The sequence below is a fragment of the Panthera uncia genome, chromosome F2 (genome assembly GCF_023721935.1).
Source record: "Panthera uncia isolate 11264 chromosome F2, Puncia_PCG_1.0, whole genome shotgun sequence".
Lineage (NCBI taxonomy): Eukaryota > Metazoa > Chordata > Mammalia > Carnivora > Felidae > Panthera > Panthera uncia.
This window is the reverse complement of record NC_064812.1, coordinates 58,741,321-58,764,649: the sequence shown is the minus strand read 5'-3', so window position 1 is coordinate 58,764,649 and position 23,329 is coordinate 58,741,321. Positions and strand designations below refer to the sequence as shown.

General features: G+C 43.0%; 1 protein-coding gene across 1 annotated transcript in view; it reads right to left on the bottom strand.

The window, feature by feature from the left end:
* The window catches only part of JPH1 (junctophilin 1), an 83,516-nt gene extending 61,424 nt beyond the window's left edge, over window positions 1–22,092 (bottom strand). The window contains exons 1-2 of the mRNA XM_049633239.1: window positions 21,506–22,092; window positions 15,088–15,847 (exon numbers count right to left, since the gene is read on the bottom strand). Coding sequence (XP_049489196.1) covers window positions 15,088–15,847; window positions 21,506–21,884 — 1,139 coding nt within the window. The 5' untranslated portion in view covers window positions 21,885–22,092. The remainder of the gene's footprint in view (window positions 1–15,087; window positions 15,848–21,505) is intronic.
* Between the last annotated feature and the right edge of the window lie 1,237 nt (window positions 22,093–23,329).

Below are 23,329 nucleotides of genomic sequence, written 5' to 3'. Positions count from 1 at the left end.
TACTAACTTCCTCAGGACTCTGAAAGGGTTTCCACTTGTGTGTTGCATAACACCTGATTAGAGCTTTTAAGATCCTTCAATAGTCAGCACCCTTATCTAATTGTCCTCCTCTCTCACCATGACTCAGCTGTACTCTACACCACCCACTACAAAGCAAAATACTGTGCCTCTTACATTCTACACACCAGCAGTGGGGTGTACAATCCAGAAGGGTTTTGAGTATGTTTTTGTACACATATTGTAAGATTTCTCAAAAGAGGATGAAGCTTCAGAGTAAAGATCTAACAGAAATGTTAGATCCGGTGTCCCTAGCCTCCCACCTTCCTATGATTTTTATTCTTTTCTACAAACCAACCGCATTAGCTTTCAGGGACTTCAGACTAGCACCACTACTGCTACGCCCAAATTTACTAACTTTCTGGATAGTTTTTTTTCCTGGGTGGTAGGAGGAGGGGGAGAGGGAAGGGTCTGCATGTGAAAGACCCTTGTTTGCATGTTCTGTTGGCCATGGGAGTCACCACGGAATATCAACATAGAACATCAAAAGGTTAATAAGGCAATGAGGCCAAAAGTAATACCTACTGCAGCGAAGCACACGGACACAGTAATGCCCATAGATAATGAACACTGGTGATCTCTACTGCCTTGAAGCATTTTTCTTTCTCTTCAGGCTGTGAGTCATCAGAGACACTATTCTTGCCCTACCTGGTAAAATCTCTGTTGCCTCTGTGACAAATCATGCCTTCGCTTCCCTTCAAAATATCGCTCAAGGCTCAAACTCCTTATGAAATCTTTCCAGACCAATTCCACCTGACACGCCAATTATACCAGAACATCCTTTACTCATGCTGTCTCTCTCATTTTTCTCCCCCTTCTCATTACTCGGCATTCCCTTAGGACCAGCATCTTATACACATGAATTTACATAGATTCATATGCATACACGTTCACATAGACACTGTTTATGGGGGGATTCTTGAGGCTTTTTTTTCCTTCCCTTTGTTGGCTTATGCCTTCTGTTTCCTTTGAAATTTCCATTATCAGGCACTGAATAGAGGAGGCTCTGTAACTGTTACAAATATAGCAAACTGTAATTTAAAGAAAACTTTTCAAGAGTAAACGTTAGTAACTGAACTTTAACACCACAAAATTAACCTATTACTGGAGATTCTGAAGGGGGCGGGGAGAAAACTGTTACACATGGTTGTCTTTCCTTTGTTTTCATTTATAGAATGAAACATTAGAGACTGTCTGCTCACTCTATAATTAGATTTTAATCATTCCAACAATGGGCTGAAAGTTATTCTGATTTAGTGAGGAGTTAAGAAGAATAACATAATTTTGAAAAATGCTCTGTCAAGTTTGTGAGGTAACATGAAAAAAAAAAGACCTCAAAATATTCCTAGTGGCCAAGCAAAAAAAACCTTGGGAGGTGCTTTATGGACTGGTCCATCTATTCTTTTTTAATTCCCGTAAGACTGACCATTCAGACATTTACATAAACTACTTCAAGACCTGTATGGGATGAGGCAGGCACTAATAAACAGCTGACTGAATGAATTGGTGTCTTATTATTTAACGACTCCCTACAGGTATGAGGTCTCTCCAATCAACCCTAAACTTGTGGAAGATTCAGGCCCATGCTTCCTTTCTCTCACTGCAGGTCTAGGGCAGTACTAAGTGTGTAAGCATTGAATAATACCCCTCAGATGATCAAGAATGATTGGCATGTGAGTTTTGCTCCTGGAATGTTTATGGGTACTTCAAAAATGGTTTTGATTTTGGTGATATGTCCCTCACTATAATCTTGTTCCTAACAGTATACACAATAGGACATTTGTCCTTTCAGTACACCATCTTCTGATTGAGGACAAATCTGGAGTTGGAAAAGTGAAACGTCAGTGATATGTTCCACCATGTTTCCTATCTGAATAATTTCTGTAAGAAATATTGTTGGTGTGGTTTTGTGAAGTGCAAAAACTGGCAAAGGAAGGGAATTCACACAACAGTGGAGGCCCAGACTTGGGCTTTCTGTGACAGTGTGGTCCAGTTCCTCACTTCCTCATCTCCACTGATGAGAGACCCAGAAAGATTACTTTACTTTATATGTTTGAAATAAATGACCCACATTCCAGGAATGATGAACCTTTTCACTAATCTTATTCAGAAGCATTAGAATATCACACGCACAAATGTCTTAGATGTGCCTCTGTTCCTTGCCCACCACTTCTACCCACCAATTCCTGCTAATTTCATTTCCTGCTTCTCAGGCAAGGGCATGGGTCTTTATCATCTGTCCACAGCCCAGGCCCTCCACAGCCTTGGCCCCACTTATATCCATCTCAGAGACAGATGGTTCCCTGCTCACCTTCCTTCAAAGACTCCCCAAGGCCAACAAACAGTAGACAATCCAGCTCCCAAACCTTCATGACATCATTTGCTATCCTATCTTAACCTACATTTATCAACTTTCAGCATACCTCAGAATAACCTGGGAAGCTTGCAAAACCAAACTTCTGAGCCTCACCCAAAGAGATGTGAAATCAGCAGTAGGTGGGAGCCAGAAGATTTTAAGTGCCCCTTCTGATCTGCTGCAGGGGGTGGATGGACCGCACCTGGAGAGGCAATGTCACCTCTATCCAAAGGCCAGTAGGAACCTACCCTATGTACTTTTATCCCACTCCATCTTCCTCCAGATACTCCTTCTGTCTGGGGCATCCTTGCCACCATTTGCTTCCTGCAGAATCTCGATTCACTCTGCACAGCACAGGCTCAGCCCCACATGTGTTCAGTGTTCTTTCTTCTGATGTGGTTTCAGTTTTTCTTAGAATTTACCATATTAAACTGACATTATCCGTCTGTTTGTCTCATCCACAAGATTTGTGGCTATCAAACGAATATTGGTTAAATGAAACTGGCAAAATGAAGCATATGACTAAATCACACTGCTCCCAGATGGATCTTCCTTTATGAGCCTAAGGCAGGTACGTGGGGTAAAAGGAAAAAATTTCCTACCCCAATTCTCAAAATCTAGTGGCTTGGGCTCTGATGCTGTGCTGCCTGGGGTCCACCCTACACAGGGCACCTACTTGTTTTGTGACCTTTCTACGTCACTAACGGGGTTGCTGTGGGGATTAAGGGAGGTTACAGATGCCAAGGTCACGGCACAGGTTCAGGCACCAGGTAAGCACTCAACCAGGTCAGCTTTGTTTGTATGTGGCCAAAAGGCATCACCGAAATTGCAATCCTCAGAGCAAAAGGGGAAGAGTGCTTGCACTGGTGCGTAGGATACGTGGGGGAAATGTTTAGCGGTGTCGACACTGCTTCCTCAGCTGGAAACACCGCCAAAAAATCAACTTACCGCAAAATAGCTAACTTTGATGTTTCTATGTCCAAATGACGCTGGGATTCTGCTACCATCAAAAGTCACATCTTAAAGACTCTATGCAGAGATAAGTTAAAATGTGATTTAAAATTATTTAACTATTGAAAAACTTAAAAAATTTTTTTAAGTTTATTTTTGAGAGAGAGACAGAGAGAGCGAGTGAGGGAGGGGCAGAGAAAGAGGGAGAGAGAGAATCCGAAGCAGACCCTGCACTGTCAGCACAGAGCCTGATATGCAGCTAGAACCCACAAACCGTGAGATCATGACCTGAGCCGAAACCAAGAGTTGGATGCTTAACAGACCGAGCCACCCAGGCACCCTGAAAAATTTAACAGGTTTTTTTTTTAACGTTTACTTTTGAGAGAGAAAGAGAGAGAGCATGCACACCTGCACGCAAGCCTGGGAGGGGCAGAGAGACAGGGAGACGGAGGAGCTGAAGCGGACTCTGTGCCGACAGCAGCAAGCCCGACGCGGGGCTCGAACTCATGAACTGTCAGATCCTGACCTGAGCCGAAGTTCGACACTCAAGTGACTGAGCCACCCAGGGGCCCCATTAGTTGTTGCTGTTGTTTTTTAAAGAAAGTGCTAGTCATCCTCTCCCTAGTACTATTCAACTCTTACCTATGTATATTCCGTTGATAGCACTGCTATTGTCAGGGGTAAAATTACATCTACGAAAAGACATTTTGTTAGGTTTTCTTAATTCAGTCCCGTATGGACCTTGAGCGTGATCACAAAGGACTAAGAGAGGTTAGGCAAAGGGGCGTGGGTGTGAGGGCGTTCCAGGCAGAGAGCTGCTTGTGCAAACAGCGCAGGGGAGTGTTGGTGACAAGCTCACCCAGGCGGGTCAGGTGCTTCCCAGTGGGTGCTTCCACCTCACAGCCCCCATCTGGCTCACAGCTCCCAACCTGCCACACAGAAGTGCTATGACACCCCCCACCCCCAACACACACCGCCTCAGGGTATTTGCTCTCAACGGCAAGTTTTGTTTCTTATTCATCATTGTATTCCTAGGGCCTAGTATCTATCGTATTTGGACAGAGCTGGCACTAAATAAATGTTTGCCAAAGGATGTTTCTTCAGCACAATAATTTGTGAGGGTGATATTTTGTTCCAGGATGTTGCCAAGAAAGAAACAGGCCAACAGATCTTGCTCACTGGGTAGGTCCTTTGAGCACAAATCTTAGAAAGCATAATTTCACAAATTCAAGAATAGATATTCTGATACCTGAATTGCATGGTCTTAAGGCAACAGATTCCTCCTAGTCCTTAACATGAGAAGTGCTTTATTTGTACTTCTTTAAAAGAGCTGCCTCCAGTATCCTGGACGTGGAATTCCTCTTTTGCAATGTGCCTCATAAATGTCTTTGTTCCTCAGGGTTGGGTCTGAGCTCTTTATGTATGGTACAAATCTGAATTCCAGGCTATGTTCCCTTTTGTCTTTGGGGCCAGCATCTCCCAATTCAAGAAGTCAAAATCCAAACCAATTTTCCTCTCTAAACCCATACTTTCCTCTCCGGTCCCTGTCTGAATAAACAGTACTAGCATCCATCCAGTTGGCCAATCCTGAAACTCAGGGGTCACTCTGACTCTGCCTCTTCTAGGTTTGCCACATTTATTCAACCAACCATCAAGTCCTATGGAGTCTGCCTGGGACGCTGTCACCATACATTTTCTTCTTTCTATCCCCGCTGTCACTGCTTAGCTCAGCCCATGGGCTCTTACCTAGATTGCTAGTTAGCACATTACCACTTAATCGGCCTCCAATTGTATTGCCCCTTACTCTTCCCAGTCCCTATATCACCTGCATCCAGAGTGATCTTTCTAAATTTGATCATGTAATTCTGCCTAAAACTATCAGTAGCTCTCCTCGGACTTTGGGATAATGTCCAAACTCCCCCTTTATAGGTCAGTGAGCCCCTCATCTCATCTCCACTTCATCTCTCAACACCCCCCACACCTAAGTAGTCTTTTTTCCAGCCATACCAAACATTTTACAATACCCCAAATACATGTGGGCCATTATCCTTTGTACCAGCTGGATACAAGCTGGATACCACCTGCACAATCATGCCTCCAGCCCCAGGCTATGACTAAGCTCCTCCTATGTGCTAAGCTTGTAGCCAGGTGCCAATCACCTGAGAGGTAACTGCATTTTTATTTTTTGAGAGAGAGAAAACACACGTGCATGCGTGAGCAAATGAGGGAGGGATCTCATAAGTGTGAGATCACGACCTGAGCAGAAATTAAGAGTTGGCTGCATAATGGACTGAGCCACCCAGGTGCCTGGGTAATTTCAATTTTATCTGTCCTAACCAGGCTCTATGATGGGAAGAGCTGGATCCTAATCATAATTTTACATTTACATAGTATGTCATCGATTAATATTATAAGAGTGATTAAAATCATTATTTCCCTGAGATAAAAAACCAAACCTTATAAAATGGGCTGGTAACTTAGACTCTTTTCTGCAAGTTCAGACCAGGGTGTTAACTAACGTGTTAGCTAATGACCCTTCCAGGGCATTTTCATCTTTGCAAGGTATCTATCAGTCACAGCTCAACTCATTCTCAAATTGCTAGGGTGAACAGCAGGGGTGGGAATGAGGGACAAGGGCCGGCAGTGGGTGGGTATGGCCCCATCACCAGACACTCCTCCATTCCTACTCCTTAACCTGAAAGTCCAGCTTCTCTGGGATTTTTCCTTAACATGTTTTGACTTAGTAGGGTCCCCACAAGAATATCAAACCTTTCCCTTAATGGATGGAAGTGAGTTAGGAAATCTTGAAATACTAATTCAAAAAGCTCTTACACCAATGTAAAAAATTAAACAGGGATCTCTGGACCAAGCCAATTGAGATCAAAATTTGATGGACTTTATGTAGTAAAACTCAGCAAAATTTTAAACTTATTCAAAAGAAAACTGACAAAAATCTAACAGTTATTTGTTAATCTCTGGCACAATTATTTTTAAAATGTTAGAAAATGAATTAATGTATTTTACTTAACTTGAATAAGTTTCTTTCGGCACACAGGGAATTCCTAAGAAGATCTGACTTCAAAGAGTTGCACTCTTTTGGAGGCAATCTTGATTCCTTACATGTTAATTAAATTTCTGATAAAGAAGCTTATTTTGAATTGAAGCATATTATACAAATAAATGTGAAACACCGACTAAAATAGAAGGGCAAAATTATTAAAGGCTTATTTAGTTTTATTCTCAAGGGGCCGTTGTACTAAAGCTGAATGAGTTACATAAATACCTTTGGCATTTGTTGGATCCTGTTCCTAAACACAATGTTCATATTTCATCTATAATAAGAAAAGCATCTCAAAGATTTGCAAGGCACTAGTCTTGCAAGCGGCCAGTTTGGTGTCTTGAGTAAAGTGAGATTGGCGGAGTCAGCTTAATCCATGATGGAAAGTTGTGAGCAGGGTCCTCTGGCTGTCGGGCAGCTGCCGCTCAGAGGAGTCTCCTGGCTCTGTGAGCGTGCATGCAGAGCTCTGCCACTCGCCAGCAGACAGAGGCTCTGTCTCCAGGAGCACATGGGATGGAACATGGATGCTATCACACTTGTGGCTTTCATCATGTATGTGAGAAAGCCACTGCTGCTTTAACTCTTCGTATTTACAGCATCAGGAAAATGTCACGTTTCAGAGATAAAGGAGATCGAACCTGCTGCGGTTTGTACCGTCTAAGCCAACTCTGATTTCTATAGTTAAAACAAGGGTGACATGTGTCCCAAAAACCTGGCTTACCCTCCCCTTAGAACGTTGTCTTTTTGCTCCAGTTTTCACCAAGTTGATCTCCGCAGGACTGAACGCTACCTCGTATCCCATGCACACCACACACAGCATCTCCTCCTTATGTTCTCTGTTTAATCAAAGTGGAAAGCCATGCCTCTATGATCCCCAGGTTTAAAAAAGTATGTTTCTAATGGCCCGGAAGTCTGGATAACTGTGTGACCCTCTCATTATTACGGCATATAACTAATTTTCGTGAAATTTGTATTGCTTGAACCTACTTGTTAAATCATTAGAACACCCGGCCACCTCAAGGCCTCAGTTTCTGAATGGGGCTGGACTCGAGAGGGCAGGTGAAAGAGTTTTTTCAAGAAAGATCCTCAGAAACAAGATTCCCATAACACAGTAGGTTCCCCTGTTATGTGTAATGACCCACTAAATTTTCACAAGGTTCCCATAACACAGTAGGTTCCCCTGGTATGTGTAATGACCCACTAAATGGCGACACATCTCACAAAACGTAAACTATATATGGTTATTTACAGTTTATAAAGCCCTATGATACCCACTCTCTCATTCAACTGTTAAAACAACTCTCCTGTGAAGAAAGAGGCAACTATCAATTCCCATTTACAATAACTTTTTTGCACCTCAGCCTGCGTGTATTAACGAAGCCTCTGGAATCTGCTTGTAGAAGAGCTGGTGATAACAGGGAAACGGGTAGCAGAGGTTGATATGGAAGAGTACAGGAGGCCTAAATAAGGCAAATAATTAACGCTCTCCTCAGTAGTGAATTCCCATATTTTAGGTGATTTCCTCCAAAATCACTTTACCTACTTAACAGCCTCTTCATTAAAATGGCTTACAAGGCATTACAGAAAAATTCAACCTTCCTGAAAAAAAAAATCACTTACATTAAAAACTGAACATTAACCAGAGCCCCAGTAGAAGATCATCTACAATGGTCTGATAATCTACAATGGTTTTTAAAGATATGATAGGACTACTAACATTACACAAAAGAAATAAAGATAGAATATAAAGTAGAATTTTGATTTGCAAAAGAGAACGAGAATCCTTTTTCCAACTGAATTTAAGAATTTCAAATTCCTGCTCTTCACAATAACTTGGAAGAGACTCAGCTTTTTTTTTTCTAAAATTGGGAGAAGTTTAATTTGGATCCATAATGTGCACTGACTCATGGTTGACTCTGGGTTTTAATTACTAATAAGTGAAATGAATCAAGTCAAGTAATCTTGTGAGGAACTGTTCCATTGAACGCTATTTTTTGAGCTTAAGAAAAATGACCAGGAAAAAGAAAGAGGTAAGACAAGAAAAACTTTCAAAAGGAAAAAAAGACAAGTGAGCATTCGGTGAACAGGTTTTTAAAAAACAGTAAGCTCTTAGGCTCTGCTCTGATTTATCCCATATTTTGGTGATGTCAACCAGGTAGGGATGAGCTAATATTTTTATAGTGAGTATAAGCTGACTTCCTGGAGTTTCCATATCTGTTTATGGGAAGCACTCACATGTATCACTAGACCAGCTCACACCTATGAAGAATGGAGATAAGAGTTTGGCTTAACCTCAAGTTCTTATTTCCCAGCCTTGCCTTTGTTATGATTTTTTAATGCTGTTGACATAGTTAAGGAAAAAGGTACCTGTAACATGCACTTTCGCATTTTCTTTACTTCCTTCACTACGGTCAGATTATAGCATGATGAATTATGACAGCTATGTTTCCTTCCTTTAAAGCTAGTTTATAAATGCCCAAGAAAACAGAATTAGAAGCACTGGCAGTGTTTACAGCCTAAGTAGTGAGAATTTAATTCACTCATTCATCAAATATTTACCGGAGCCCTTACCAAAGTGCCCTGATCTAAACTAGCTCCTGGGGTGTACCAAAGTGAGCAAAGCTGCTTTCAGGGCCTGGCTTTCTGATCTAGTTGGAGAAAGAGATGTGAAACAAACATACTGAACTAGACGAGAGCTCAGACAAATGGGCATTAGGTGGAAGGGGGTGGCAGTAGAGTGGGAGGGTATGGGGTTGGGTACACCCTCCATGAAGAGGAGACTTGATGCCTAGACCTGAAGACAGAGCAGCCCTGAGCAGCTGGCTGGGGCCAGGCCACCAGGAAGAGGGAAGGGATGAGCAAAGATGTCCTTTAGAACTTCAGGAAAGCTGTCGTGGCTGAATCATTCAAGCCATGGAAGAAACAGGGAGAGTGGTAAGAAATCATAAAATACCTTTTTATTTAAAAAAAAATTTTTTTTTAACATTTATTCATTTTTGACAGTGAGAGAGACAGAGCATGAATGGGGGAGGGGCAGAGAGAGAGGGAGACACAGAATCTGAAACGGGCTCCAGGCTCTGAGGTGTCAGCACAGGGCCCAACGCAGGGCTCAAACTCATGGACTGTGAGATCATGACCTGAGCTGAAGTCGGACACTTAACCGACTGAGCCACCCAGGTGCCCCTTAAAATACCTTTTTAAATGAAAAAGCATGGGGTGCCTGGGTTAAGCATCCAAATTTGGCTCACGCCATGATCTTGCAGGTTCATGGGTTCAAGCCTCGTGTCAGGCTCTGTTCTGACAGCTCAGAGCCTGGAGCCTGCTTCAGATTCTGCATCTCCCTCTCTCTGCCTCTCCCCCACTCGTTCTTTCTCTATCCCTCTCTCAAAAATAAGCATTAAAAAAAGTATGGAAAATATGTCTCTTATGTAGGAGTTTTGAAAAAAATGATGTCATTTTTCATATTCAAGTCCAAACCTGGCAACATGGAATCCAATCTCTAGTTGTGAAAACAGGTGCAGCAGGCACACCTGTGCACCAGTTCCTTGGGCTTTAGGCCTCCACATCCGACCTGGTGCTTCTGTCCCCTGTACAACTACATCTGTGACAGGCCTGGCAGGGAGAGTGCTGGGCCAGGGACAGCACAAGGCTCCCTCCTGACATTACTGGCCCTGCTGTTACCCCCTGAAGTTCAGGAGAGGCTGGGAGCAGCAGTCACTGACACGTCACGGTAGTCCTGGAAGCCTGCCCAGTCGAGTGAGCACCGTCCCAGCTTCAGGCAGTCTGGCCACAGAGTCAGAGAACAGGGTAACTATTCCATTCCACTCTACACTCCCACCTTATTTCCTTTCTTCGAATCTGTGTGCTTCAATGAAGGCAGTACAAACAAACGCCTAAGGTTCTCAATTGCTTTACATTTTTTTTCAAATGTTTATTTTTGAGAGAGAGTGGAAATGGGGGAGGGGCACAGAGAGGGGGGGACAGAGGATCCGAAGGGGGCTCTGTGCTGACAGCAGTGAGCCCGATGTGGGGCTTGAACTCACAAACCATGAGATCATGAGCTGGACCAAAGTTCAAAACTCAACTGACTGGGCCCCCCAGATGCCCCAGGTTCTCAACTGCTTTAAGCCAATTCTCTTCCATCCTTTAGCATGATAACCATGTCCTCTGGGGCTCAGAGTCTACAAACCTCTTCTTTTGTCTACATCCTTTTCTAAACGATCTTTTTCCAGAGAAGAGTGGTTCTCTGAGGGCCACTCATATGCTATCTCAGCCAAATGCCTCACTTTAAAACTCCTTAAAATATTTTTCTCAAGAAACAGTACTCTGAACATGTCTTAAGAAATTACTGAAGACAAGAGTTAAATGGGGTAAAAACGCCCAAATGAGAACTGTCATTGAAACAACAGGTATGGAAGGGTGATCTTGGGCACAGCGTTGCTCTCGGCCTCTGAATGTGAGGGGCTTGAGATATTCAGAGCTGCTCCCCTACATCTTGAACCTTTCTTTAAAAACAAGGTTGAGACAGTTTCTCAATTCTAGCAGGTGATTTTTACCCGCAGGACCAAGACAAAAAAGGGAAGAAAACATTTTGTTAAATCTTATACATTTGGTACTTTTTAGATCAGAACAGAAACCTGAGGAAAAGTTACAGGAGTCAGCAAATTAATAGCACCCCTTAGAGTTTTCACTCCTTCTTTTAAAAAATGTTTATTTTTGAGAGAGACAGTGTGAGCAGAGGAAGGGCAGAGAGAGAGGGGGACAGAGGTTCCAAAGCAGGGTCTGCACGCTGACAGCAGTGAGCCCAATGCGGGGCTCGAACTCACAAACTGTGAAATCATGACCAGAGTTGAAGTCAGATGCTCAGCCAACTGAGCCACCCAGACGCCCCAGAGCTATCACTTTTTAAGTGCTAACCTGCTAGTAAAGGATCAGTATCTACTGATTCTTTATCTGCTGCATTATTTTTACTATCTACTGGTAACATGATTCCCCACGTTCTCTTATCTGTAAGAATTAAACAGGGGCCCACAATAAGTCTTCTGAAATATGCCTCCTGTGCATTTCCTACGGAGATACACCACTACTCCCTATTCAACAAAGCAAAAGAAAGGTCCACAGACCTTCTGGGTTCAAGTTGGTTGGTTCCATGTCCCCTGATCTCCCTGAGGAGGATATAATTATTTTCTCTCAAAGCCAACTTGAAGCTTTGCTTCAGGATAATATAAGGTGATGGTACACAAATGGATCCAACTCCCTGAGACTTAAGTAACAAAAATTCTCCACAGCCTATGAAATAACAGCAACAGAATAATGATTAGCACTATCTGGGTGGCAAACTAAGATGGTCAGTAACTATTAACGTTATCATCTCCCTCTGTTGCTAATGGCGAACAAGTGATTTTGAGAGCAGCAGCTGCCAGGAGGTAGTTATTTCTAGTTGTTATTCTGCCATTACTGGGGCAGGATGAGGGGGAGAATGTCACCTTATGTTCTTAAACTTTTGCTATTTTGTAAAACCAAAACACTAACAGTAACTACTGGAGGGTCCAGGAAGTACTGAGCAGATACTGAGACATTATAAAGAGCCATGGTTTATGACAATATAGCAAGAAGTTCTTCCCTCCCCCCACCCCCCGCCAGCAATCTCCAAAACCTTAATGGAAGCTTTTTTTTTTTCTATTATTTATTTATTCATTCATTCATTCATTCATTCATTCATTTAATGAGAGCATGCTTTCATGCTGGGGCAGGGGAGATACAGAAGGAGAGATGGAGAATCCCAAGCAGGCTCCAGGCTAAGCATGGAGCCCAGCGTGGGGCTCAATCCCATGATCCTGGGCCAAAATCAAGAGTCTGAGGCTCAACCAATGAAGTCAGCCAGGTGTCCCTCTCTTTGTTTAAAAAAAAACAAAAAAGCTTTTAAAAGAATGTAGAACTTTAAACTCAGAGCTACTGAAGGGGAATGTCAATCCATCAGCTATTTTCTACAAAAACAAGTGGCAAAACTCTATATCTGAAGTATCGTTAAAGCAAGGAATCTGGAAAGAGGAGTAACACAATGAAAGTAAGGAAGACATAAAAGGTTACTTGAGAATTTTGTTTTCTCTATTGCATCATCCAAATAGTATACATATATTTTTTACTGTAGTTAGAAGAGTTAACATGATATCTACCCTCTTAACAAATTTTTATGTGCACAATATTGTTAACTGCATGCACAATCGTCTTGCTTAACTGAAACTTCATACCTGTTCAACAGCAGCTTCCCATTTCCTCCTCCCTCCAGCCATTGACAACCACAATTTTAGTCTCTGTTTCTAGGAGTCTGACCATTTTAGACACCTCACTTAAGTGGAATCATGCAATATCTGTCCTGTGACCGGCTTATTTCACTTACTATAATGAATTGAGCATTGAAAAGATAGCTAGGTGAAATTTTTAGGAAGTAGTTAACTGGCCAAAAGTATATTTGATTAAAAACTGTACAACACAGTAATCTCAAACTATATTACCACTACCCCCAAAAGATTCTCAACAGAGAGGATGTGGCTAGCACTTGGGTAGGAGTTTATGATACTAGTATAATCAGAGATCCTTGCATTACAAGCCTTTCCCTTTCATTATGTAGATTCCTCCCATTTAAACTAATCATAAAAGTCAATAATTAAAACAAGCTTAAGAAAATCATTTGCTAGAGTGTCCTGCACAGTTTTACTTTGCATCTGCAGAGATCAAACTGCTTCTACTAGGATCACTAGGTTGTAAGGTGAAAGCAAATGGAAAAATCCAGGAGTGCATTTAAAATTAGAGGCCAGGGCATAACCAAAGGTATAGCACTAGCTCAAAAGTTAGCTGAGGGCCAGGAAGCCAATAAGATTAGAGGTGCCAAGTATCCCATCTATAAGCAAACCGAAAAGCAAGTAATTCAATGCTTGGCTATTAGGGAAACTGTGGTCTAAAATAAAATACGCTCAACAGAGAAGAGCGGAGAGGCCCTTCCCGAAAGTTTATGCTAATTAACAATAAGCAATATTAACTTTAAAATAGGTGGAGTTTTCTCTGCCCCTCCCCCGTTCATGCTCTGTCTCTCTCTGTCCCAAAAATAAATAAAAAAAAGTTGAAAAAAAAAAAAGGCGGCGCCTGGGTGGCGCAGTCGGTTAAGCGTCCGACTTCAGCCAGGTCACGATCTCGCGGTCTGTGAGTTCGAGCCCCGCGTCAGGCTCTGGGCTGATGGCTCGGAGCCTGGAGCCTGTTTCCGATTCTGTGTCTCCCTCTCTCTCGGCCCCTCCCCCGTTCATGCTCTGTCTCTCTCTGTCCCAAAAATAAATTAAAAAAACGTTGAAAAAAAAATTAAAATAGGTGGAGTTTGGGATAAAGATGGAAACCCTGAAAACTTTTGACACCTATGTCAATATAACACAAAAAACATGACCTCTTCATTTTCCAAGTAATGTTTCAGATACTCAGAAGTAAACAGTGACCATAAAGTTTTTATTTTTTAAAGAAACTTCAAAAGTCTGAAAGTATAAGGTTGAACCTTGTGCAAGTGCCATTTTTTGAACATCAAGAAGTTCAAGTATCATAAATTTTGTATGGTTCAACCAAAGAAAAGAGAAGCTTAATTCAATGCTAAGAATAAAAATCTGAAGACACGCTAATATTCTGTGGCTTCCAAAGGACATTTACTTCTACAGGAAAATATTACTGAAGCAAGAAAAGGGTTTTTAATATTCTATGCTAAATGTACGCCTCAAGTCACATGATACTGTGGCCATTCGGTGGCCATGTAAATAAGCCTAAAAATCATATTTTCCATTTATAACCATCTTTTTTTTTCTTTTTTTTTCTACAATATGACAATTCTATTCCCAATAGATTTCTCCATCCCTCTCTTTGGACCCCAAATTCAGCTATTCATGGCAAAACTTCAAGCACATAGTCCTTCTGTGCCCACATACACCCCACTTCTCAATCTATAATTCATCGCGATCTCCTACTCACTCCATCCCTTCTCTACTGCTCTACTTTCTTCCAACTTTGGCACACTGACAGTCCCATCTGTCCATGGCAGGTTCCCCCCACCCCTTTCCTTTTAATACACCGGTGATCTAATCATTCCAGCATAGAATGTGACAATTTGTATCAGCCTTAGTCCCTCTGCCATTCCCATACAGTTGAGCTCTGTTGTTTTAAACAATGCATAGGAGATTTGGTCTTGTAACTTTCCATTTCTGCCATATCTAGATCTTGGTGGCTTTCTCAAAAAAAAAAAAAAAAAGAAAAAAAAAAGAAAAAGAAAGAAAAAAAGAAAAAATCATTCTCTGTGGTAGTATTAAAACAAAACAACACACCCCTGAAAGTAACTTTCTCGATTCCTGAAAATGTGCACAGTCTGAGTGACCCGACGTTAAGTATTAGGGAAGTAGTTTGTGACAGCAAGGGGATCTCAATGTGCTTCCACATTTTGCGATGACGGCCAGGTTCAGAACAGTGCAGGTACATTTCTGACTCTCATTCCATTGGAATTAATCATTTTCTAACTTTGATTCTGGCAGTTACAGAAGCAAATATGGCGATGTTACCAACAGAATGACAACCAAAATATTTGATATCCCACTGTTTTGAACGACCATGTACAACCACCCGCCCTGCATTTACATACCTTGAATTTGCTATTTCCACTTTGGTTCTCGCCATGGCAGCTGCCCTTTGCGCGCCTTCAATTGCTCGGTCCACCTTCTCCCTAGTTTTTGTATTTCTTATTGGTATAAGCTGCTTCCTTATTCCACGGACCAGAATATTATTTTTGTATTTCCCCTCTTCTTTGGAGCCGTCGGGAAACACGGTGCAGCCATATCCATGCCTCTTGTTATTTGCCCACTCTCCTTCATACTTCATGCCGTTGGAGCGCTCGCTAATGCCAAAACCATTTCGCTTGTCGTTCTTCCACTCGCCCATGTACGTTTCCGTGGTGGTGGCGTCGACGTGGTCTTCCACCGGGCAAAAATCACAATCTACGTCGCCGAAGCTGATCGTGGAGTTGGCATCGCTGGAACTAATTCTGCTCATGGCCGCGTCGCTGCGGACCGAGCTGCGTTTGCTGGAGATGGAAGACTTAGATTCGGACTTGCGAAGTTTCATACTTCCGAGAAGGGAGCCCCTTCGGAAGAGGCCGCCCTTCTTCTTGCCCGCGAGCTCCGCGTCGGCGTGGAAGTTGAGCACGAAGCCGCCGCGGGTGCCGGCGGGGCTGTCGGCAGCGGCCGCGGCGTCGTGGAGCACGCTGCCATTGCTCTGCTCGCTGCGCAGCGAGGCCATGGACGTGCGCAGCGGCGAGCGGATCACGGTGGCCATGCCGTAGGGCACGCTCTGGCGCACGCCGTAGCCATGCCGCATGCCGCCGGCCCATTGGCCCTGGTAAGTACCTTCGAGAGAGACGGCAAGAAAGCACAGTGTGAGTTGGGGGCGGAAGGGGTGCGATCTCGCCTGCCAGCACCTGGGTGCGCCCCAGGAGAGCCCGGTGCTCAGAGCAGGCAGGCTCAAGGTCAAATCCTACACGTATCCAAGTCAACTCTAAGTGACACGTTACGTTTCATCCACTTGTGAGTTCCCGCCCTGTAATTTTGTGTCAATGGTTTCAATGTAATTGTTTAGCATTTTCCAAGTTTGGTAATTTTCCTTTTCATTTAAAAATTTATACGAATGTTTCAGATGAAACCACCACTTTCTAATACAAAAAGAGTGATCATTAGAAAACAACTTTTCTCCCCTGATCAAAATCCCTCATCGGAAGGCAGTGTCACAGAAGATGAAATGAGTTCTCTTTCTGAATTTTAATTTTACTCATTCAGCTGAAAAGCTCTAAAAGCTCTAGGTCTGTCACAATAACATTCCAACAAGCTAAAAGACTTAAAATTGTTAATGATCGGGACATGGGTCATCAAACACATTATTTTACTTTACATTTTCTGTCTTCCATGTTCACCATCTTTTTTTAGGGCAGGGAAAACTTTAATATTTAGGATTACTTAGATTTGGGAGAAATTTTTGAAGCGAAGAGTGATTTGACAAATATGATACAGATCCTGAATATTGTGGGACATGAAAAAAAATGGGCAATTTAACATTTTGTACTTCCAGGTGAAATGGTCAAAGATTTGCCCTGTATTCCTTGCCAGATTTCTGCTTTCTCCCCGTCATTCTCTTCATGGATTTCCCTAGTCACTGCCACTACATGAGCCACATCATGGACTAGAAGCACTCAGAGAGCAGGAGTTCCCTCCTAAGCGAGGACAAAATTTCCAGTGTCACGGCTTATGTGTCTTGTGGTCTGCAGGTGTAGATGACTTTATAGTAAACAGCTATGATGGCTCAAAAGAATATGCTATTTACCCCTAGAAAAACTGGACTAAGGCCAAAGTAAAACTTCCATTCTTTAACAGTCTGGAATTCATTTCAGAGCAAAGGGGTGTTTGACAGTGTCCCTCAAAACTCTGTTGACACCAGATCACTTCAATGAATATTATGCCTTTTTAGGAATAGGATAATCTCTAATCTAAAGCATTTGTGCTCAGTAGACTTTTCTATTAAACAAGTTAGCAAAATAACATAGTGCTGCTTTTAAAATAATCACATGAAAAACTGAATACTAAAATTAGGGAACTTATGGGTGGCTCAGTCAGCTGCAGGACTCTTGATTTTTAGCTCAGGTCATGACCTTATGGTTTGGGAGTTTGAGCCCCGCGTTGGGCTCTGCCCTGGTGGTATGGAGCCTGCTTGGGATTCTTTCTCTCTGCCCCTTACCTGCTCTCTCTCTCTCTCTCTCTCTCTCAAAATAAATATAACTTTAACAAATATTAGGGAACATAGGGAAAAAATTAAATTTAGGAGTTTAGAATTTTTTCAAAATCAAGGCCGTTTCCTTTACTTAAAGGCACATTTTAAATTACAGTATCCCCCAGAAGTTATCTAGAAATTTTAAGATGTAAGTACTTCTGTATGATTCATAGTAACTCACAATATCATAGAAGATAAATTACAGCGATATAAGTATTTGATGTAATCAAATGTCTTGACCTCTCTCAGTTTCTGATTATATAGATCCACCTTGCAGTTGCCTTTCATTTTATATTGCTACACACAGATTTCCACTGTGTGGCATACATTTACTTTTTAAATACTGAGCAATGATGCTAGTGGTTTTGTACCATTGTGTTAATACGTGCTGATTATTTCATTGCATTTAGAAGTTAAAACTGTAATGGATCCAAAATCAAAAGTTTTGACTCATTTCAAGACTACCTTCTCTTTTTGTTTATTCTGATATATTTATGTCCTATAAACAGACCTAACAGCAGGGCAACAATGAAATTCTAGGATGCCTGGTACTATGAATGCCCTATTCTAGGCAAATGTAAAAGTTTGAACCTGACCTTTATGAACTTCTAAGAAGGTAGGTGGGCCATAGCTTTCTCAAAAGGAGTAAATCCAAAAGGATAAGATAGTCATTTAGACAATTCAGGTTAAGAAGGTTTCTACTGAATATTAGCCATTTCCAAATACACCACCTTAACAGGGAAGGGAATTAAATTATTAGGAAATTTGAGCTTTGACTTTTCCTTTGTCTATATAGATAAAATACAAGTTCTAGGATAAAAGTTCTACAACTTGACTTACATGTACTAAAACAACCTTTTTAAAAAATATTTTGTTTAGATAAACAAGGGATCCTATAATCAACTCCTACCTTTCTACATCATGACAAGTTTATTTTGCAAAAATAGTTTCCAAAGGTGCTATCTGAGATCAATTAAGTTTTATACTTTTAAAATGCAACCATATCATCTTAGTAAATGTTTAACAGTGAGGGAGAATTAATAAGTAGCTTCCTTGAACTGGTATCTCCAAAAGACAAGCATTCAGAATTTCCAAATAAGTACTGCTTGAAAATCCAAGCAGTTTGAGGCAACAGCAGTAATTAGAAAGTTTATCTCTATGCTTAACTGTCAAACAGGGAAGAGGGGGGTGGGCAACAGCATTGGCCACATTCCCATCCTATTTTGTTAAATCACAGTATATGGAAGACTTCCTCCATAGAATTGCTAAAAACCAATTTACAGTCAAACTGTTAGTAGTTCATCTGAAATTTAAAATAGGGTTAGTCAATGAACTTAGGAAAAAAGGGCTTCTATTTTTATGAAGCAGGTGGGTACCAACTTCTCCCCGCTGTCCAAATAAAGTTCTAATTAGTTCCTCTCCATTCCTCAAATAAAGATGCATATTTCACAAGTGTAAAAAGTATTTTGATGGGTTTTTAAATTACGTTCTATGATTTTTCATCTGGGAGCTGGTTTTCTAGATATAGCCATTTTAACTACAGCCTTGTAGTGGAAGGCATCCAGTTCCAGTAAAAGGTATACTGTGCTATGCCAAACTTACATCTACGTGCTATGAATGGGCATATGCAAGCATATACAGTTGATAAAGCAATGCATCTTCCTAGATATTTTCAATAGTTTTATGACTGGTAGAAAAAAATGAGGTGCAGATCAGAAGTTATGCAAAAAATTCTGGGCACCTAGATGTGATTTCATTACTATGGTACTAATTTATTTTTAATTAATTTTCAGGCAAGTTCTATGCCAGCAACACTTCACACAAATTACTGATAAAATAAGTGGTACTTCCCACATGAAACTTCTAGTTTAATGTCATCACAAAATACATGGAATCAGATTTTCCCTAAGTTTGACAGAAGGTGCACAGGGATGGGCATGTGGTGGTGCAGAGACAAAAATAAGCTAATTCTTAAGTAAGAATAGGGAAGGTGATATTTCCTATTTTGGCCAAAACTTTTGTATAAAATAAGTTATTGCAATATACCTCTACTTAGAGCACCACTTCATGATTAAGGACCTTCTAATTAAATGGAGTGACATATGAAAGAAAGCAGAAAATCAACTTTCACAGAGGAGACCCTGAAAGTGATTTTTAAGGGTTTTTTTCCCTTCCTAATTGGTAGCATATTTGATTTCTTTTAATAGAAAAGGAAAACCACAGTCCTATGGTGATGCCAAATTTTAAGGGTTTAAAAAATTTTTAAGTTAGTTTTAAAACAGAAGGCAGATTATCCATAAAGTCATCCCACTTAACTGAGCTTCTAAAACACATAGAGGACCTTTGCTATGCTGCATATTATATATATATATATATATATATATATATATATATATATACACACATATATATATACACACACACACACATATATACATGTATTTTATTGCTACATATTATATATATACATGTATTTTATTGCTACATATTATATATATACATGTATTTTATTGCTAAGTGTAATGAATATTCTAAACTAAGAGATTTTGTTTAATGAGTAGTAACTTTTAAAAGACTATTTTTAACCTTCCCAAACTGAAGAGAACTATCCTTGTCCTTCTTAAAAGATTGTAAAATAACACACACATTTAAAAAATAAATTTTGCATTCTACTTTTGAGCATGGAATTTAATTATATTACAGATCTGGGGCCTCCAATAAAATCCAATCACAAGCTAGCATATTTATAGGGCTGTCAACCAAGGCACTATATGCCCATTCAGAACATTTAAGGGCCCGAATTAACTACTGTGGAGCTCAAGACCAATGCAACCCTTATAAAAGTATTATGGAAACAGTTCCCCCCCCCCCACCCCCGCCCGCCTCTTAATCCATGAGAACCATATCCTTTATTTATACTGTGGGATGGAAAGATGTCCGTTTTATCGAATTCTACCATTGTACTGTTTTGCATCTGAAATACAGCCCAAGTGTTCTGAGTAACTGAAGTGTACAAATTGTATAAGCTTTTATATAAGTAGTGGCCTGAGGTTGCAGTGGGCTGGAGAAACTTTTAATTGGATCCTTTTCATACCCTTCAGCTCTGAGCTGCATAATTACGAAGCTGACACTGCCTCCTATAACCCTTTTCAATTAACTATGATTATGTTTATTACCAGAAAATGTATTTTGCCAAAGTATAACCCATTCATCCTTCTCCACTTATTGCACAAGGAAATTCATCAGGTTTTGCACCTGTTTCAGTAATGTATACTTTTTGTAATTAGAAAAAAAAAAAGGACTCTGCCTCTACACAATTCATTTTGCAAATACTGTTAAATATTAAAATAAGGTGATTTTGTGCATAGCCAGCATGTTGAGGTCATACACCTTAGTGCAATTTGGTGATTCCATATTGCCACTCTCTGGAGTAAAGTGGCTAACTTAGCAACTGCAGGACCAGAGCTTTCTAATATATTTCTTAAAACGGAGGCTTCCTCGTTCCTTTCTGAGACATTTTCCTAGTAATTTGCCCAAAGCTCTCCAGGTCAACAATGACTACCAACCATTCTTTTGATTGAAAGCCACTTTAAGGAACGAATGAAAACTAGGAAGAAAAACCCACACCCTCTGAGCCCCACCTGCATCAGGTGGCCTCTCCACTTCCATAGCTAGGATATTTCCAAATGCACTCCAAATAAGGCACAATTCCCCTACATCCTAGTTATGGGGTTCTGTTTTCTATCTTTAGGCTACGAGAGGACCAGAAGCGAAATACGACTCCACGTGAAACCAATCCGGGGAGCGGTCAGCACCGACCGCCAGGCTCACAAGCCCAGGGCGTTCGCTCTAACTCCACGGGAGTGGCGTTTTCAAACCCGGCCGGGAGAGGGAGGGATCAGGAACGTAATGTGACGGGCTCAAGTGACAGCGTCCTCTCTCCAGCCCAACCCACCCGGGCGGCGCTCCCTCCTGGTGGCAGTGCAGCGCTGGCGCCGGCCAGGTATATTCACGCCTTGCTCCCCCGGGTGTGGACACACAGCCCGTTCCAAGAACCAGGGCAGATCAAACCCCCGCGCACTAGTCGCGTCTCCACGCTGGCGCGGGAGGTGGGTGGGAGGCTTTCCCAGGTGTTTTGGCGGGTTTCCGGACACGTGCGCCTCTCGTCCTCCCCGCTTCCCCGCAGCCTGGGCAAAGCCCACCGCACCAGCTCACGGAGCAGCCGAGCCGCCTGCGACGCTGCTCACCTCCGTCCCCGTAGGTCTCCACGCCGTACCCGTCCTGCAGCCCGTTACTCCAGGTACCCTCGTAGCGAGCGGGGGTGCACAGGCTCTGCCGGACCCCGTAGCGCCCCTTGAAACCATGTGACCACTCCCCCCGGTACATCCACTTGCCCTTCGTCTCCACCCCCAGCCCGTGCCGCTTGCCCTGCGCCCAGTAGCCCTGGTAGGTGTTGCCGCTGGGCCAGGTGTAGCCTCCAGCCACCTCGAAGCCGTGCGACCAGGAGCCCGAGTACTCGCCCTGGCCCTTGGGCCCCGTGCAGATGCCATGCCCGTGCGCCTTGCCCTCCTCCCAGCCGCCGCAGTAGGTGCCGCCATCGTCGAAGTCGAACCTTCCGCCCGTCATTCGGGGGGCAGCCCCGGCGCGCTCCCCGCGGGGGCACGGACGCGGGCAGAGCTGGGCACGGCAGGGTGTAGCTCGGTGATGGGGGCCCGGCGGGCGAGCTCACGACAGCGCCCCGGGCAGCTCGCGCCGCCGCTCGGCTCCAGTCCGACGCCGCCCCCGTCCTCCCCTCTTCTTTCGCCGCCGCCACCGCCGCCTTCCTCCTCCTCCTCCTCCTTCCCCGCCGCCGCCCCGGCCAGCGCCGCGCGCGAGAGGACAGCCCAGGCTCCGGAGCGGACCTTCAGCTGCTCCCGCCCGCCCACGTGAGCCGGGCGCCGCCCCGCGCCCGCCCCTCGTCCCCTCCCCGGGCGCCGAGGCCCGGCCCCGCGGCGCTCCGGCCCCACCCGGCCCTGCCCCCAGCCCCGGGAGCCAACGCTTCCCCGGCGGGCGGGCGAGCGCGGGGAGCGGTTGGCGCGCGTGTGTTCGCGCAGTGGGATGCGGGTGGGGGGGCGAGTGTACCCAGGGACGCGCGAGAATCCCTGCCGGTAGACGAAGGCGCGGCTGCATGTGTGGGGGCAGCTCGCGGGCGGCGGAGCCTCCTGTGTTTGTGTTTGGGGTTTATCAAAGTGGTTAAGCTCCTGTAAGTGCGACCACGTGTGCGTTGAGGGAAAACTCCTGTATGCGTGTTTGTCTGCATGGGGTTTGTAGTTGCATTTTTTCGGCATTCCAACTTGTGTACTGTTGCATTTGTCATGCTCAGCTGTCATCGTGAATTAACAGCTCCTAGATAGATGTATGCATGTGATATAAATCTCCGGCAGCCTAGATATAATTGTGCAGAATGTTCTTTTACACCTACCCATTTCTAAGCACATGTGTTTGCATTTATTTAATGAAGATACTGGGCGGGGGGAGCAATGAAATTTGAAAAGGCGCAGACTAAATAGATTAGCTTTTTATTTCTAATAACGAAGAGGATGTTTTTCATCTGTCTTTCCAGGGGTATAAGCTATTTCCTTTCACATCAGAGCCCCTAATGCCTCATTTGTTCTTCTGACAACCTTAGAAATTCTTCAGTCAGGAGCTATGTACCCAACAGGCAGACAGAGCAGTCTTTGAATATTGTGTAAGTATCTGGAATGTACACCTGGTACCTCTCCACCGGTATCCACAGTTTACCAAAGTAAATAGAAGATCTCAAGGAGGAATATGGTAAGTAAGACAGTGCTTAATCTAAACTTACAAAAAGCCTGTGACCTAAAAAACTGGGGACAGGTGTCAGCTGATCTACTTTCCAGCTACAACACTGCTTTGTTGAATTCACTTTAGGCAACTCTTTTGAACTTGCAAACCTGTGTGTCACTATCTGCCTAATGGGAATGACAAGATTTGTTTGCCCTTCTCTATGTTAGATAATAACGGAGTATGTTGTGGTATAGTGCAAAACCAAGAATTAGAGATTTGGTAAA